Below are 18,346 nucleotides of genomic sequence, written 5' to 3'. Positions count from 1 at the left end.
CTTTATCCCCGCACATCCCATCACCTCCCTTAACACCACCTCACGATCAAGCAACGAGATCCCTCCCCCTGTTGATCTGCACCTTCTTGTCCTCACCGCCGCTGACGATGCCCCACGTCTGGTCCCACGCGAGGGCGAACACCTTTGCGCCCTCGCCGCCGGCGGGCGTCTTCTTGCCCTTCAGCCACTCCCTGCCAATGCTGTAGACGGCCTCGCTGGCGCTGCCGCCGCCCTCGTCCTTGGTGGCGGGCCGCACGCTCCGCAAGTCCCAGATCTTCACGGTGCCATCATGCGAAGCCGAGGCCAGGCTGTAGTCGTTGTCCGGGGAGGGCGCGAGGGCCGAGATCATGTTGGCGTGGCCGCGAAGAGTAAGAACCGAGGTGGCCGAGGCCGAGACGCGAGGGTCGAGCAGGGCGACATGACGGGCGGCGGAGCCCGCGGCGACGAGAGAAGAGTTGCGCGGCATGGGCGTCAGGCAGAGGAGCGGGTGGAGCGTCGTCAGGGTCGAGACGACGGAGGCCGTGGTCAAGTCGAGGGTACGGAGGGTGTGGTCGACCGAGACGGAGTAGGCGACGGTGGGGTCGGTCGGGTGAAAGGCGGCGCCCGTGACGGAGGCATCGGCGTGGGCGTGGATCATGGCGAGGGCGCCCTTCTGCGGCACCGTGACGGACGAGTTGGAGAGCTTGGCGCGCTTGACGCTGCTGGCGTGCGTCGCGGGGATGTCGTCGGCGTCGACGTCCGGGCTGCCCTTCTTGGACGCCAGCCAGAGACCGACACGGCCGTCGGCCGAGGCCGTGAGGAGTTTCTTGGAGGGACCGTGGACGGCGAGCGAGTTGATCATCTTTTTGTGGCCGTGCAGCTCGAGCGTTGGCTTGAGCTCGCCCGAGAAGCGGTCGGCCGACTCTGTGTATTTCCAGACGAGGACCTTCTGATCCAGCCCGACCGAGGCGATCTGCGACGAGGAGAGGAACTTGGCGTCCGTCAGGAGCTTGGCGTGGCCGCCGGCGCGGGTCGAGGGGGACGTCGCCAGGCACTGGCCGGAACCGTCCCAAACACGCACGAGGCCGTCGTAGCTGGCCGAGAGAATGCGGTCCTGGCCGTGGGCGAGGGCGTCGCCGGACCAGCGGCCCGCGGCCGATGTGGCCGAGAGGATGTCGACGGCAGCGACCCAGTCGTCGTGCTCGAACGAGGCCTCGTAGACTGGGGGCAGCAGACTGCGAACATATTGCAGGGTGATGGTCGTCTCGAGCGAGAGGCCGTTCTCCTTGAGGTATTCTTCGATCGTGGTTCGCAAGAAGGTTCCGTTGACGAGGAAGTCAAGGGGCACGGGCGACGACGTGTTGAGCATCGACTCGGAGTTCAATATCCTTGACAGGCCATATCGCTTGATGTCTGGGGAAAGGGAGAAGTATGTCAGCTTCTGTCGATACAAAAGAGCCCCATTGGGCCCCCTGCGATAACTCGGTACACACCTGCCGGCACGATCAATTGTTTCTTGCTCTCATCCAACTGAAGGTCTTCGTGCGTTGTCGTGAAGTTAACCTTCACCTGGGCCGCTGAGGACTCCATTATGGGCTGATGAGACTCTTTAGGAGATATATATATATCCAGGGGGTTCTTGGGTTGATCAAGTTTGATGACGAAAGATGGGATCCGAGAAGAGAGTTCCAGCGTCTCTTGCAATAGATTGTGTGTTTAAGAAATCGTTGTTCGAGGGCGGATTGTGCTGTTGAGAGTTGAAAATGAGAAATGTTGGTTGCTCACCAGGACCTTCCCCGACCAAATTTTTTGAAGCTGGTTGTCAGCCTTGCAGAAATCTGTAACCCCGCCGTACCATGCCTATCCAATCAGTGCTTCAGCGCAAAAATTGACCGCTGCTAGACTTAATAGTGCCCCGCATCCAGTGTACCAGGATAAGAGCTACTAAAGCGGGACCCCGGAGGGCCCCGGCATCTGAGAGTGAGACAAAGCCAATCGAGGCATCGTATAAAGAATCCAAGAAAGGTAGGGAGAATATGGGAAAGTGTGTATTTTTGCATTACCTGCTTGAGGCCGAAAGCCTGATGATCTCCTTTTCACCAGACCCTTTTGTGTAATCATACAAACTGCAGACATATTGCCCGAAGAGAAAAGAGAGGATCCACCGCCAAACCTTTTTCTACTTTTTCCTTCTCGCTGCCTTTCTTCTTTTTTTTATTTGGAGGGGGGGGTCCAATGGCTTAGACTTCGTTGGCAGCAGTAGCTTGCTCCTTGTTCGCCTCGAGGATAAATGCCTCCTCAATGGCCGATCTTCGTCGGAAAACTCTCAGCCATCTCTCACCCCATCGGCGGAGTAGAGCGTCGCGCTGGCCGGCGCCATCCACTTCCTCCATCATCTCGTCCTTGCTGCCCGAAGCCCAGCTCACCAAAGCATCCTCCATAGACTTGAACAGGTCGCGCATAGCCTTGGTCTCCCTCTCTTTTGCTTCTTCATCCGCCTCGGCTTCCTTTGTCAACAATTGCCTGACACGACCCGTCACCTTGGCCACGGTTCCGAACACCAGCTCGAAGACGTGCGGTTGCGCCAAGGCATCGCCCGAAGACTGTCCCTCGACGTGATTGCCGCCCACAAGAGCCCACTCGATGACTGTGGTGGGCAGTAGAATCGAGTAGTTTAGGAGCTTCTCGACGATCGATATGGCAACGCCGGGTTGTGCCGCCCAGTATGACATGACAGCGGTGATGATTTGGGCTTTAGCCACCTCGGATGCCGCGCCTACATCGAGCAGACGGTCCTTGGTGCGTTCAATACACGCCAGGACGTGACTGAGTGATTTGGATCCAACCCAGCAGACGGCCGTGACGAAAATGTCAGTGCTTGTCACCAAAGGATCCAAACTGCGCTCTATCGCAAGTGAGTGGATCCGTTCAATGATCGGCTGGAACTCTTCGTCTGGTGCTTTACGTCTCAGCAACGCGGCAATCTCGCGGCCCTCGGCTGCAAATGGAGTGCCTAGTACATGTTAGATCCTCGGATAGGCACCAAGTGCAGAATCATTACTCACTGTCATCATTGAATTTGAAATCCGGGACATCCTTCTCCTTCTCGGGTCCAATCAGGGGTTGATAGGGCTCAGGAAGCGTGCCCTTGATGCGTTGCGCGAAGCTGAGTCGGATTTCCTTATCCAATGCGCCGATGATGAACGCCTTCTGAGGATTGAGGTCAGGCAGGTAGACATCGTCAACCCACTCCGTCCACTTCCAAGTGAAGCCAAAGTTGCTTAGGTGATGCGAGAACCAATCGACAAACCTCTGGGAGAGTTCGAGGTCCATACGGCTCGAGTTGCGATACATATGCCGGATTGCTCGACCCAAACTGGGGGCAATGGCCGCGGGTGCAATCTTGCACGCCTCGGTGAGAACTGAGTGATAGTAAACGAGCTTATGCTCAGGTGTGGGGAGTTGAAAGAGCTGCGAAAAGACGGCGTCAACGGCCACGTCTTCAGGCTTCCACGTTGAGCGGCCGCTTTCAATATCTCTTAGTCTGTCGAAAGGAGTGGCTCGCTTGACGAAGGTGGTGTCGGAGAAGTAGCAGTCTAAGTCGATGAGGTATCGCGCAGTGACGTTACGGTTGTAGTCCAGAATGTTAATCGTATCAACCAATCCATCTCTTACCAGCGAAGCAGCGATGTCCGTCACAGGCGGCACCGACTCGACCTCTTGGTTGCTGTATACCGAGAAGTAGACTTCGGGAAACAAAGGCCGAGAACCAGCGACGATTTTCTCGGGAACCGCGATCGGGGGGAGGCTGTGCTTCGTGGCACTGTCCAGCTTCTCCTGTGCCTCGATTTCCTCGAGCGGCAATTTCCAGGGTCTAGGAAGACAAGACAATTCCCAGCCGTTTGCTGCTTCATGCTGCAGCTGCTTCTGGAGCAATGCGATCACGCTCATGGAGCCAGTGGGCTGATCCTCCTTCTCCGGAATGTACGGGTCGATGAGTGCCTGCAACGCGTGAGGCTCCGAGGCAATGATCTCTGTCTTGTCCATGAGGTCGGCGGCCTTCTGCTGCCACTGACCAGGGGCCGCTGCCATAATGTACGGGATTGTGAGAAGTATTATCTTAACCAGCTCGGTGCCAATTGTCTATAGAAAATCAGCCATCTCAAGTAGCGGAAAAGGGGTTCAGGGTGGTGCCTACATCATCAGAGCTTGCTGTTTGCAAGTCGACAGCCCGGCCGAACAACTCCTCCAGGACGGGGAAGACTCCCTCGCCGTCGAGAGAGCTCTGCAAGCAAGCCAACAGCTTCAGATAGAGCTTTACATCCCGCCATTCGCCGGATAGGATCCTCTCTTGAATCGCGGCGCTCAGCTTCGCCAAGATCTCGTCTACAATCTCGGGCTTAAGCGTGTTCACCAGAAGGATCACACCAGCGACAAAGGGCGTCTTGAGAGGCTGCTCCAACGATAGCTGCAGGACAAGACCAATAAAGCTTTCGCGAAGCTCGACGTCCTCCGCGTTCTCGGCAACGACGTGAGCGATGCCCTGGACCTCGTCATGCCACCGGCGGAGAGGTGATTCAGCGAGAGAGAGGAGCTGTCTGCGAACCCTCACGGGCAGAGGCGCGGTATCGATTCTTCGTCGCGACTGTCGGTGGTCGTTGTCATCGTCATCTGTCGTCGCCAAAGGCGATTGTTGAGCTTGCGCAGAAACGGGCCACGAGTTTAAACAGGGGACAGCTTACCTCGATACCTTCTCTTCCTGTTGTTGTATCCGCCGCCGCCGCCGCCGCCGCCGCCACCGTTGTGGCGCCTTCTCTCGTAGTCGCCCATGTCAACGAAATACGATTGTATTGACCAGGGAATGTACCGCCAAGTGCCGATCGTTTGCGAAGGTCAATGGATTGGCTTTGTTGAAGGTTCTGGTGAATATCCGTAGCCTCGAAGTAGGTGATAGGATCCGTCAGTAAAAGTTGGGTATGGCGGAGGGAGACAAGCTTCCCCTGCTAGCGACGCACTGCAAAGAGGTGGACTGTCGCGTCTACTGGCCCCGAAAGCACCTGCCTACAGGCAGGCGACGCATGTTTGCCTGAGGCATAAAGAGTTGGGTACACGGCCAAAGGTAGTACACAGAAGGTAGAACCAATCTTAGCTCCAAAGTACCTAACCAACCCAGCTAGGTAAGTAGCAAAGTTCATCTCAATTCAGCATATCCTTTCGTTACCTAGTGCAAGGCATCTTGTCACTTTATCATGAAGCAGCACTGACATCCGACTCTACGAGACGAAGGGAGGACACGGAGGAGAGAAGAGGGGGGTAAGAGAACCGTCGCGAGGCAATCGTTTAGATTGAAAAGAGTGGATTGCCTCGCACTTGTCCTGCTGGGCCACTCTGAGCCAGATAGATTCATAACAGCATTCTTTCCCATTGTCTGAGCAAAGTAGCCAGTCCCAATCCTTTTAATTGACCTCCCTGGCTCGCCATCGTTGCGTCGCCGTGAATAAACAGAGAAAGCCGAACTCTTTTCCTCGGAATCATGCCTAATACCAACCCGGACCTGCCGCCCCCGTCTCCCAACAAGCAGGAGAGGGCATCCCAACTCCATCCAAGCCTTCCGCCATTCTCTACCAACAACCATAGAAGGGTCCACCTTCACAGCAATCACAGCAAGTCCTCCTCACATCTACCGAGTGCCGAGAGGTGATGAAGTCCCGCTTGACTTTGACAAAGTGATGAAAAGACGAGAAAAGGGTGGGCTTGGACCATCCAGACAATCGCCCGTCGCGTGAGGAAGCGTTTTCGGTAACATGAGGAAGAACAAAGTGAAAGCCATATCGGGTCGTATGTCAGGATGTGGTCCAGAACCTCTTCTTTTGCGATTTGCAAACGATGCAGCCTCCCAGGGAAACGGTCAGCAACAAGTCGCATAATCAAAGTAGACGTGCATCCATGGGCCAATTCTCGCAATGCCTCCACCGTGTCAACGTGAGACGCTTGATTTTCTTGAGAAGCACAAACACCTCGCACGTCCTAGCCAGTAAGCATCTGCACTTTGAGCGATCGACGCAGCTCAGCCTCTGGTCGTCATTGCACGTGTAGCATCTTATCATCATTCGGTCGGATCTGCGGGTCGAGGCCGATGCCCCTGCGCTCGCGTGTACAAGTTCCATCTCGATATGCGCTGGTGGAACAGTAGGTCTGTAGCCGAGAAGGGTTGGGGACGGTCCACGAGTGCGCCAAGTCCCTGGATAAGAACTCCGGCTTGCTCAATCCAGTTTGGCCATCATGTCGGCCTTCGGAATCGGAGTGAAATTATCAATGTCCAATCCCCTTCCGGCCAGGACTGATTTCATGTGAGGGGGCACCAGCTGGTGGTTCAGGCTCGGGGCAATCGAAAGCTCTATAAACGTGTTAGACGCGAAGGGTGGTGGCCAACAACACCATCTTCTGGTTTGGCACATACCGTGGCGGCTGAAGTCAAATAGAGGGGGTAGATCACGGATCTCGCCGCTCTGGTGTCGGGAGTCAGGCAGTCTGGTGTTAGGATCTCTCAGCTCGTCAAAGAACGGGTGGATCATGGCCTCGACGGCGGCTTGTCTCTCTGTCGGGGTGTATTCGAGGAGGCGCGCGATCAAATCAATCGCATTCGCATCCGCCTTCCTAAAGACCTTGGCGAAGGGATGCGGCTTGATTTGCGGGAACTTGTGTTCCATGTAATTGGGGTTCATCGTGCGGATTTGCTCTCGTGTAGGCGTGCCAAGGACCTTGATAATCTCGACAAGCTGGTCGATGCCTGATTCTCCGGGGAAAAGAGGTTGTCCAAGCATGAGCTCTGCCATCACACAGCCAGTGGACCACACGTCTGTTGGGTTCACACATTAGTACTGCGATATGTCTAGGCCCAGCATGAATTCACGTACCGATCTTGGTGGTGTAATTCGTGGCACCAAAAATAAGCTCCGGTGCTCGGTAGTATCGTGAGCAAATGTACGACACATTTGGCTCGTTCTCGACCAAGATCTTGGCGCTGCCGAAATCACACAGCTTCAGAATACCCGACGTGGGGTCGAGAAGGAGATTTTGAGGCTTGATGTCACGATGGCAAATTCCTTGCGAGTGAATGTAGGCGAGGGCGCGGAAGAGCTGGTAAATGTAGAGCTTGACCTCCAGGATGGGCATTGTCGTCTTCATCTTGTTAAAGAAGCGGGAGGCGCGGTAGACCGTCTCGGGCACGAACTCCTGTACAAGGTTGAGGTAAACCTCATCTTTCTACGCTGGGTTAGCTGGGCGACTCTCTGCTGCCGGAGGCTCCTTACGCGTTCGCCATTGGAGTAATAGAAGGCCTTTAGCTGCACGATGTTGGGATGCCGGACGATCCGCATGATCTGAAGTTCACGGTTCTGGTGTTGCTGTCAGCGCATCGTGACCGGAAGGCCGAACGGCAGAGGTTTACATACCTTGAATCGCTTGTCTTGGAGGACACGTTTAATAGCCGCATCCTCTCCTGACGGCGAAAGCTTGGTCTGAAAGACGACACCGAAAGAGCCGTTGCCAACAATCTTGCATTGCGTGTACTGGAGGTCTCTCGTTTCTCCAGTGATCCCGTCCTGGACCTTCTCGCGAATAACCTCTGCAGTACGCGTTAGCATGGCACCGAAGAATTGCTTCTGGGAACTGCCGCAGCTTACCTCCCATCCTGAGAGTGTTGAAGGCGGCGGGGCGATTCTGCGCCATGGCTCGGGAGGTGTTGTCAGCACGGCAAAAGCCCTGCTATAGTTGGCCGACGTTGGGCGAAGGGAAATCGACGGGAATGAGGGGTAACGGATCCGAGACTCGAAGGCGGGCCGTGATGGGCAGCAAGGAACGACAACTGTGTTTCGTTGATATGGAAGCCGTGCAAGGGTAATTGCACAAGAGACAAATTGAAAGCCGACGAGCCAATTGCTCGTTTCAAGGCCCAAGGAGAAGAGTGCAGGTGTGGTCGAGAGACGAGCTGAGCGGCACCGGCAGCGGATTCGTGTCGGATAGCGGGTTTTGAGGCTTCCCCAAGTACTGAAATCAATTGCACTATCGAGGTCGACGAGCAATCAGCAAGGAGCTGGTTGATTTCATTAGCAGAGCGGCAGAGAGATGTAAGAAAAATCAAGATGCCGATCGTGATGGGGCGAAGATGGGCAGGGTACTGGCGTGTCGTGCGACGAGCAGTGATGAACGAGGATGGCGGACGATGGGTGCGGGGCGGAAGGTATTTTGACAGGGAGAGAGGAAGAAAGTGGCAGGGCAGGGGAATATGAATGATGGCGACGATGCGAGAGGAGCGAAGGAAACAGAGGTTATTGGTAAGGTAGGCAAGGTAGCAGGGCAAGCCGGAGCAAGAGAACAAGACAAGGACAGAACAAGCCAGGACAGGAATAGGACGAGACAGGACAGAGAGAATAGGAGGGGGGGTGGGTGGGCAGTGAGTATATGCGCAGCGCTATGCATGCAGTACGCAGTACGCAGTGAGGTGATTTTCGCTCAGGCAGAGGAAAAATGCCAGGTACGTGCAGACCGGTAGCGCGAGGCAGCTTCAGACATAATCCTTACATGGGGAGGATAGGTCACAGCAGCAGAGCAAATGCTACTTCTAGTATGGAGGCAAACGAACTGGTGACGACGGGCCGAGATAGGGCGAGGCACGGTGGGCTGTGATTGTGTCGGGGGGGGTCGTGGAGGTGGGAGTGCTGGAGGAGGCGGTGGTGGGTGAGAAAGGGGGGAATGTGGTGATGACGGCACAGCACGTCGCTGAGGGGCAGGCCGACCAAGCTCAAGGATCGTGGTGTTTCTGTCCCCGTGCAACACAAGCAGGGTATACCGGTGGGGTTGGGATGAGAAGGGCGAGAATTACTCACAGACACTGGCAATTGTAGAGGCTGTATTGCAGAAAGAGGTGAGACGCAAATTGGGCGACGGAGAAAAAGAGAAGGAGGAACCTCCTCTTGTCTTGTGCTGCTTTCCGGGTGGCTGCGTAGGAGTGGGAAGAGAGGAAGGGGGCAGAGGCGGTGGCTGCACTGCTTGAGCGGCTGGACCGAGACAGCTGTTCTCCAAGCGAAGACAGACGAGATCGTGAGTTAAGAGCCGAATCGTTTCGAGTGCAGCGCGGGATGGGGCGGACCGTCAACAGCTCTGCGTGGCTGTTGTTTTTTCCTTTGGTAGGTCCCTTATTGTCCTTCTTTTTTTTTTTTTGGAGACGATGGATATCGAGGGCGGAGGCCGTTTGTCAGAGGAAGGGAGAGAGCGCGAGAGAAAGAGAGGGGGTGATGCACGAGAAACGTGTGGTGAAGTTTGGGTACCCGAGAAGTGGGAGAAGGAGGATGTTGTCGCGCCGTTTGGAGAAGCGCGAGGTGGGTTGGTCGATGGAGGAGAAAGCAGGAAAGGTAGGGAGGTACTTTGCAAAGAGGGGCGGCCAGGGTGGTTCATGCTTCTTGTCTTGCAGCTTGAGGCCTCGCGGACCACACGGCAGGGCAGACTAGCGTGCGCAGCTGGACAAGGAAATGACGGAGTGTGTCCCAAGTCCACCCAAGTCCAATGACAACCTGGTCCAGGGGTGGCGAGGAAGCAAGTACCTACCTACCTACCTGTGGTGGCCCGGGAACGAGGATTGGTGTACATGTATGAAAGAGTAAAAAAGATGGAATAGGAAATCACCAACAGTAAGTTAATGTGCTGCTGCTGTTACTGCTAAATCGCATTTATGCTTTGCCATATGACTGTTAGAACTTCATCAGCTTCCCATTGGCATTGTTTTCTTTCCACATTGTCTAGGGGTCGCGTTTTCGAGGTGCGCACTCAGAGTAAACGCGCTGCGTGTCCCCTTCATCTCCATTCCTGTCCTTCTTGCTTCTTCCAGTTCTTCCGATATACTCCATCCCAGGGTATGTCACGGCGTTGCGACCGGTCAGGGTCCAACGGCTACGATGGCGTAGAATAGGTAAAGTCGTTCGCAACATTCCATCAAGGGACGAGGGGTTTATTGGAGAGACAACGATCTGCGCGGAGGGCTTGGGCATAGAGGACTCGAGGAGGATAGGCTGGTACGCCGTCCTCAAGGTGCCGGAAAGCATGGAAGCACAAAAGTGACCGCATGGCACAGGCACAGCAAGCAGATCGCAAGGGAACTTAGTAGACTTTAATTTTGGATTTATTTTCCCCTGCTGTTGGAGGTAGGTGGTGTTGGGTTGCAAATCTAGCCAGTCTGTTGAGTCGATTTCAACTCTACTCGATTCGCGAGATGGTCCGCCGAGTGAGCTGAGTCGGATGGGACAGGTTGTGTCTTAACAAGATTGTTCAGTGGAGGGCAGGACGAGTAGATTACCAACTGAAAAGAGGACAATGGGGACGTTCACCCAAGTCTCGGCCCAACTCCAGTCACTACTCACACCCAGCGACTGGTAAGACAGTCTAGGTCCCTCCTCCTCCCTCCTCCCTTCTAGCACGGGAACACAGCGAGAACGAGGTGTTGCCTGGCAATGCTGGACCCTCCTCGCTCGGCCGGAATTGAAATGGAAAAGTCTAGTTTGCCAAAAACACCACACTCACACACTCACACACACGCACACGCACACACACACACACACACAAAAAAGAACTCGGAAGAACGAATGCACGATGTCAACTTTGAGAAGCGCAGCCAGACGCAAGTGCAGCGCAGTGGCAAGTGCAGTCAATCGAGGTCGTGGTTTGGCGGGTGAGACCTGCAGAGCAGAGCCACGACTGACACGCTGCTGGACTGGTTTGGCCGGTTTGGGTGCTTAGCCTTTCATCGTTGTCGCCTCCGGACAAGGACCCGCTGCACCAGGCTTGCTCATGTGCACTTTTTGAGACGGGGAAGCAGGCGCTAAAACTCGGCAAGCGGAAGTCAAAAACCCAATGGGTGCTCATGCTGTTTGTTATTCCTGCTGACTCCTGTCAGGCACTTTCCCACCAGGAGATCAGATCGGTACGTACCTTGGCATTTCTGTTGCTTCCTTGTGCCTGCTGGCCCATGTCGTCTCGAGTATGCGTCTGTGTGCCTAACTGACCTGACTTGAAGAGACCTCACTTGTTTGTGACAACCATGTCGTCTCTGCACCTGCGAGCCCGCCCTAGCCCGCCCCAATGAAGACACTTACTTATATGTCTGAATCCTTCGTCAAGCGTTGGCTGGTGATCGAATTCGATGATAATTCTTTCCCAGAGCGGATAATGAGGGAAGGGGAGACCGAGCTCTGGTGGGGCACACTTCTGCCCCCTCCCCTGGCGGATGTCAACCAATCCAATCATTCACAGGTGGAAAAGTGTCCAAATATAAACAGCGAAAAAGCCTGGGAACTTGAAGATTGTTTATTCAGTGCACCTGGCTCTTCACATTCTCTGCATTCTCTGGCTTTTCACCCAGCACTACGCAAAAGCTGCTGTCGGTCGTTGGGGGCGCCTATCAGGTAGGTAGGTACCTTCTTGCCAGCTGGCCAACTGGGTCCAGTCTAGTATTGCAGGACGCCAGCCGACTGTCGAAGGCTGAGCTGCCCCGATTCTGCAGGGTCCAGACCTCATACGGTTCCTCCACCTTTGAACTTCGTTTTTCCTCCGCTCCGGTCTAAAAAGCCAGTCCTCCGTTGCACTGGTCCTGCTGTCCGCCTCCCTTCCGAGGCAGTCTGCTGCTCTTGGATTGTGTATTTGGTTCTTTTGGCCTTCTCCTCGCACTGAGTGGCCTGCTGCGAATAGGCAAGAAGGCGGAGGACTCCATTAGGATTGGCCCTGCACGCTTCCGACAGGTCATGCCCAGTTTAACACCGCAACTTTGCAGCGAATCTCCCGGCTCGAAAGACCAAGGCAGCGTCAAGACAGGAGCAGGGTTAGGTATCGCCACCCCCGACAACCGGTAACACAGTCATAGTCCGTTCGCCGACCACACGCGATGTCTGTAAGATTCGGCAAACATGAGAATGCACTTTCCCGCCTTTGAATGGCAGTCAACCCTGGCTTTACTGATTAATCGAAGAAGGTAGGTTCATCCACCAAGGGTAAGTGATGCTGCCATCTCGTCTCCATTTTCCCCACTTCCATCGCCTTTCTCACCGTCGGATTTCACAGTTGCTGACAGGACCGCCCGAGCATAAGACACTGAGTCGCAGTTGTTTCTTCTCCTCTCTTTGTGTACATGCAGATGACAACGAGCTGCTACTGACGTTTGTCGGTTTGGGGCTGCGGACACAGGAGAAAGTATAGCACCAGTGCAGCAAAATTGCAGATCCCTTTGGTCGTATCGCTCGCTGGATGCGAAAAGAATTTTCACGTCTTGCTTTCTTTTATATTGGGATTCGCCCGCAGCATGTGTACTGCACCCGGATGGAGTTGTGCGCCCCAGCGATCTCTGACGTTTCTGTTCGGCCATCTTCGAATGCACGACCAGGGGTGTGTTCACTGGGTTAGACCTCGCCGAGCCTCGAGAAGGAGGGGGTGGGAGAATGTTGCTATGCTGGGTAGTCGCTGGTCAGAGCTTCTGTGGCTTGCCTGTCGCCGACGGATGACCAAGAAAGTGGGAGAAAAGGGGAAAGCAATCGAGTCACCGCGCTTGTCGCTTATTGCCTCCATCTCCCTCTCTATCTGTACAAAACGGACACTCTGCATCTGCTCTGGCTCCTACCCGCCTAGTCTGACTGATCCCTCCTTGCAATGTCCCCAACCCCGCCAAAGAGACTTGTCCCAAGAACCTATGACGACGTGCCTATGTGTGGAGGAGACGGGCCAAGTGCGGGGGCATTGAGTCCAGGAGGAGTTGCGGTTGTGGCTCGCGTCTCGTTGAGGAGGGGCGCAGCACACTACGGTGGTAGAGGTGGAGCTCGACTTCTTGGTGTTTCTTTCTCCAAGGTCAGAAGTACCGCAGAGACAACCTAGACGGTTGAACACTCGACGCGAATCCCATCCACGTACATGCCCTTTTTTATCAGGGCCATGTGGAGGTTTTGTAATATCTCTCGTTTAGGTACGATGGCAGCATTTCCCTCTCGTGTTAATTTCTCCGCCGGATTCGAGATGCAGGCAATGCGATTGGGGGCCGCTTAGCGTTGCTTAGGAATCTACGAGCAACAGGGCGAAGTGCGTCAATGGTCAAGATCGGCAGACCTTACCTGACAATGTGTGGGTTTGGGCTACAGTACACTATTATTGGGGGAGGGGCCAAAACCATTGACTTTGGACAAACATGACAATCATTCGTCCGACCACCTGGCGATTGTCGCAGAGGAGTCAAACGGTCTTGACTAACTTCCATCCAACGTTTGCCTGTGTTATTGCTCGAGCATCGGTAGCGCAATGGCTACGCTGGCACTCGTCTTAGCACTCGCCCACACTGCGCTCTTCGCCATGAACTGGTTCGGAGTCGTAGCCCATCGTAGCCCATCTTGTCTCCAAAGGCTTTACTACTTGCGAAAAGCTTCGACGTCATGGCCAGTTCAAGTTGCGGCTCATTGTTTGGGGCTTGAGTTTCAATAGGACGTGCGCCCAAACCTTGTAGTAACAGAAACAATGGCTCAATGGCAGCGGCGAGAAAGGGGGGGGGGGGGACTCGATGAGGGGAGGCTGAATGCAGTCCTGCGTCGTTGAATCATGCAAACTGGCTTGAGCCGCATTGGATCTTGAGCCTCCTGACCAGTATTCTGGACATCAGCAAGCAGCGACGTGACTATTTTCGTCTGCTTCTTCGTTCAGACGACCGACCCTCTCTCTCTCTCTCTCTCTCTCTCTCTCTCGCAAACTTCTTCTCGTCACGATGCGTTGTCCTTTGTTCACACCCTTGTCCACGTGCTCCGTAATCGCGTGTATGGCACCTATGGCGAGGAGGCCGGGTGTACATGTTACCTAAGCTCCCAAAGCATGTGACATGCCTCACCTGTAAACGGTTAGACCGGCCTGCGGCGGAATGTCATCCAATAACCGCTTACAAGGCCTCGCCCGACCGGGAACTTGGGGGCACAGGGGAGGCGGCCAAGGGGCTTGACAGTGGGGGGGGTAGCTCTCATCTGCCTCACTTGCTGCTGCATCGCGGGCTGCGGGTTCGCAAGTTGCACCTGAAGTGTTGGTGGATTGCGCTATGGGTTCCGTAGGTCGACTGTGGGAACTGTTAGCTAAGGTACCTCTCTACCTGGCCCGTCCTGCGCCGCAGCCCCAGGGTTCGGTCTGTCTTTTTTCTGGATACTAACAGGTCTCATGACCTTCTCATGCGACGCTAATGGTGGATTTTAGGTTCAACTTGGGCCACGAGAGGTCAGCAGCATCTGATCAATTTTCTTCGCGTGGCTCCGGTTCCTCTCCCTGCCCCATTTACCGCCATGCCTGTCGTGCCGAACCCGCCATTTTCCTTTTACTTACGGACAAGTTTGACACGGCGTGGGAAGAGGAGCTTGGTGTCCATGAACGAATGACCAGCATCCGTCTGGAAAGGGGTCGCAATCTAGGCCGGCCGGTGGGCGACTCCCCCATAGACTTCCCGGACGAGGCGACAACGCGACCCTTCGGTTCCAACTCCGGCCGCCTGGGGTCGCCTTCATTGCCAGTCAGTATCGTGTTGGTGGACGAGGCATCGAATCGTTCGTGACACTCGAGGCAGGGGCAGGAGGTTACGACCGTCGGACTCGCCGCCAAGACCAAAGGTCGCGAGGTTGTGTCTGAAACTTTTCTCGCCGCCAAACAGAGCTTCACCAGGCCGGAACTGGAAATCGAGCAATGTCTGCCATGGCACGAGACAGCGTTCCCCTTCTCGGTCCTTCTTCGTCATCGGACTCGCAAACTCCGGGACAAACATTGTCCAACGTCCACCATCCATCACCGCCGACCTCCCCCCGCCGCCCCGGCACACGGTCTGCAGCCGGTGCCTTATCTCTGCCGAACTGAAACCTCCGAGGGGCGGGCAACGCGAGCTGCCTTAACGGGACTACAAACTTGGTTGTTTGGGGTCCAGCCTCACATAAGCCGCCATCCATCCGCAACGAAACATGCTTTCCTCCTCTGATCGTCCTGGGAAACTCTCCGGCTGGGCTGAGGTCATTGTCGATCCCACGAGCGTACCATCGCAAACGACCGGCGGGCCTTGCTCCGGCGAAGCCACAACGCACGTTGTTCCTTCGCTGAGCTGGGCTGCTGGCTGGCTTCCTGGCCCTTTTGGATGGCATGAAGCATGTTATTAAGGAGCCGTGGGCCATCCTGACTAATCCACGCCTTCTCAGTTGCTGCTGGCGCTAGCTTGTCCCTGTAGTTGTCGTCCTGGATTGGTCAACCAGCCGGCCTGGTCTGTTCTGGCTTGGCTGGTGTTGCAGCGCGTCCAACAAACCTGCCCCCTACAGTGCGGTATTAACTGGCCACCACGAGGTCGCGCCCAAAGTCACATTCAAGTTTCGCAACTGACTGGCCGATCATTGTCCGGCTACCGTGGCTGGCCCGCCACCAATGCCGACTCTACTTTCGGGTTGGGTTGTGCATCTACCTGATACGTCCGATCCGATGCGCTTTTCGCGGCCACGTGAGCCCCAAAGTGCGGCGTATCCGCGCATACACTACATGACGCCTGAGTGCGTGTATGCGCTTCATCACGGCCTTGCTTGACTTGCATCCAAGGCCTGCAGAGCATCTCTAGAGGGGAGAAGGGGCTCCATTCCTGTTGGTTGAGACGCACAGACGGAACCTGTCGTTGGACCGCCGCGTGCGAGTTCCCATGCCGGGCCCCTGTCACGCATGCACCCGTTGACTGGCCCGCCCAGGCCATTCTTCGAATCCCTGAGCCGAGCGGGAATGCACTACACCTCATCACCAAATTCCTCTCGCCGCAGCTGCATGACCCTGGAGTCTCCTCCGTCCGGCCGCCAACCAACGAATACACTAGTTGATGTAGCCTTTTTCAGGAAAGGGAAGGGAAGAGAGGGCATGGTTTGACGTTGGTGTATGTTGCACTCAACCAACGGCAAGTGGTCTATGAGAGCCGGTCGTCCTTCGTATGGCATTCGACCATACATATTAAAAATGCCGCTCCCGCTTGGCCCGTTGGAGACAGGGAAGAGATGAGATATCTGACGGCAGCTACGCTATCACTCCGCCAGTAAGTCTCTTGGCCTCCGTCTGGACCCTGCAACAAGACCGACATCCTCAATTATCTCCGTGTGCCGTTCAGGAGATCGTCTTCGGTAACCCAAAACCGAGGGTACAGTACATATTGAAGCCCCGCGTACCCCGCGCTTGATGAGAGCGGGGTCTCGGATGCTCCCAAGCAGAGCGGTGCGTGGAAAGGACGGAAGACATGCCGCAAGAAAGACCGGCACGGCACACTGTCGTCCAGTCAGCGATGCGGCTGGCGTTGCTGCTGCTGCTGCTGCTCCCTTTCGTCACACATTCTCGGTTGCAAGTGGAGAGATCTCAATCCTGCTCCAACTGCAGAGACAACAGACCCGAATTGCCAGCCTTTGTGCGGCACGGGCATCGGAATGGTCAGGGCACACTCTTTGTGGTCCTCGTCATTGGACCGTTCGTCACCAGACCTCCTCCTTCCCTCTGCCATGGATATGCCAAGTTGCAACGGCCGCCTGCAGCAGCAGCAGCATCTCAGTGGGGCTCCCCAAGGCCGCTTTGCGTGCCGGAAGGACGAATCCTCCCCCAACTATTCCAGCTTTCATGCTCTCAATGGACCAATTTCTCATCGGTGAGGGTCCTCATTCCGCGGCAGCCACCAAGACTCACCTCAAGTCGCCGGTGACCAGGGCCGCCCGTCCTCCAATCAGTATCAGTACTTGCAGGTGCTGCCAAATTAGTCCGGAGAAGAAGCTATTACAGTACAGTTCGTGGACGCGAATACCGCGGAAACGAGACCCAATCTTGAGCAACGCCGCTTCGGACGACAGCATGTGATACGAAACACTGCCTCGATTCAAACGTCAATGTCGCAGCTCCAGCTCTGTGTTACTCTGAGGCAAAAGGCTCCTATTTCATTGTCCCCTGCACACACCTGCGGTCGGCTGAAGGCGTGGGTAAGGTCAAGTCGGGATCGCTCCGTGTTTTTGACTTGTAAGCTTGAAGGGTTCGCGTTCCACCTGTGTATATATTTAGTCACACGGTGATATTGCTCAGAACCAGAGCCTTCTGTCCAACCGGACTAGGTTGTAGCCTTGCCGACAAATTTTCCGATGTCCTTCCAGTCGCCCTCACCACAATGACGTGAGCACATACTTGCCTCTCCTCGTTCTCAGCGACAACTGTTATGGACCAAAGCTTTCCTGTCAGTTCTTCTACGGCATGAGAAACTGGCATGGCAGAGTGGGCAAAAGACAAAGTTCCGAAAGAGGCTTTTTCAGACCGGACTCTGACTGAACTAGATTCCTCAACACATCTCCCGCCGTCACCGAGACGTTCGGTATGTGGAATCCTTGTCTCCGCTTGGATCACGCAGCGGTCCTTGCCTCCTCACCGATCACCGTTGCAGGGTGTGCGGATGCATATCAGACGGAATAATACTATTCTGACAGCATGCGTCAGATGTCACTCTCGAGCAGGCAGGGCACCCAGTCTAGTGGGTTATCAAATGCAACATCAATGTTTTCTTACGACCTCGGGACGAGAGCGAGACCGGCTTTCCTCTGACCATCCGTCGATAACAACAACGACGCCTTACGCAGTGAATGTCCAACCGGTGACAGGCCCTGATCCCCCTTGTCGTTCGAGCTTGCAAGGGCCTTGTGTGAGGTTGCGTTGCCGTATGTGGTGCTCAATCTTCAGCCAGGTACGTGCATCTTACTATTGGAATTTCTATCACAACTGATGGTGGCCAAGCTGCAGAAGCTCCTCAGGCTGTACACACCAACTCGAGGTTGCAATCATGCACCTACCCTCATCATCTGATGGGCAAGACTAAGACTCATCTTCCTCTTTGATCCCCATCATCGTTGATGTTCCCTTGCGGATTACATGCGCGAGGCCCGGCATTGGCTCGAATCGTATGACCCATCGGTGATCTTGTCCCTGGCGAAGCATGTTGCGGAAGCCAGCTCGGTCTTGCCCATGATTGAATCTTAAGAGATCGTCAATCCTGTCGTGCTTACGACGAGCCCGCCACTTAAGAGATCAGCTGCAGCCTACTGGTCTTCGTGAGACCGTCTGGAGCATCAGACCCTGACTGGTCGCCGGCGAGCTACTGTACGTACCTCATCCACTTCGGTCGACCTGCATGTTGAGCTAAACCCGTATCACCACCACCAAACTCGACCCCTGCGCCGGCACGATACATCATACAGGTCGGCATGGCTGTGTTTGCTCTGCTCCTTCTGTGATTCTGTGCTGCAGAGCTCTGTGTCACGACCGCAAAGATGTTTCA

The 18,346-nt window shown here is 55.3% G+C and overlaps 3 protein-coding genes across 3 annotated transcripts; all 3 read right to left on the bottom strand.

Annotated features, from left to right (window-relative positions):
* Positions 1–46: 46 nt before the first annotated feature.
* CH63R_04226 (Ribosome biogenesis protein YTM1) lies at positions 47–1,569 on the bottom strand (the record flags this gene model as incomplete). The annotated part of the gene is made up of 2 exons (XM_018299201.1): positions 47–1,392; positions 1,473–1,569. The coding sequence occupies 2 exons, from the start codon at positions 1,567–1,569 to the stop codon at positions 47–49; spliced, it is 1,443 nt and encodes a 480-aa protein (XP_018160447.1).
* A 650-nt stretch (positions 1,570–2,219) lies between these two features.
* CH63R_04225 (Cap binding protein) lies at positions 2,220–4,809 on the bottom strand (the record flags this gene model as incomplete). The annotated part of the gene is made up of 4 exons (XM_018299200.1): positions 2,220–2,992; positions 3,045–4,122; positions 4,178–4,650; positions 4,722–4,809. The coding sequence occupies 4 exons, from the start codon at positions 4,807–4,809 to the stop codon at positions 2,220–2,222; spliced, it is 2,412 nt and encodes an 803-aa protein (XP_018160446.1).
* A 1,433-nt stretch (positions 4,810–6,242) lies between these two features.
* Positions 6,243–7,710, bottom strand: CH63R_04224 (Protein kinase gsk3; the record flags this gene model as incomplete). Its single annotated transcript, XM_018299199.1, has 6 exons — positions 6,243–6,376; positions 6,440–6,838; positions 6,897–7,245; positions 7,293–7,376; positions 7,434–7,606; positions 7,665–7,710. The coding sequence occupies 6 exons, from the start codon at positions 7,708–7,710 to the stop codon at positions 6,243–6,245; spliced, it is 1,185 nt and encodes a 394-aa protein (XP_018160445.1).
* Between the last annotated feature and the right edge of the window lie 10,636 nt (positions 7,711–18,346).

This window comes from Colletotrichum higginsianum, chromosome 3 (genome assembly GCF_001672515.1).
Source record: "Colletotrichum higginsianum IMI 349063 chromosome 3, whole genome shotgun sequence".
NCBI classification, from domain to species: Eukaryota; Fungi; Ascomycota; class Sordariomycetes; order Glomerellales; family Glomerellaceae; genus Colletotrichum; species Colletotrichum higginsianum.
Note: the sequence above shows the minus strand (reverse complement) of the source record. Positions and strands in the feature narration are given on the sequence as shown.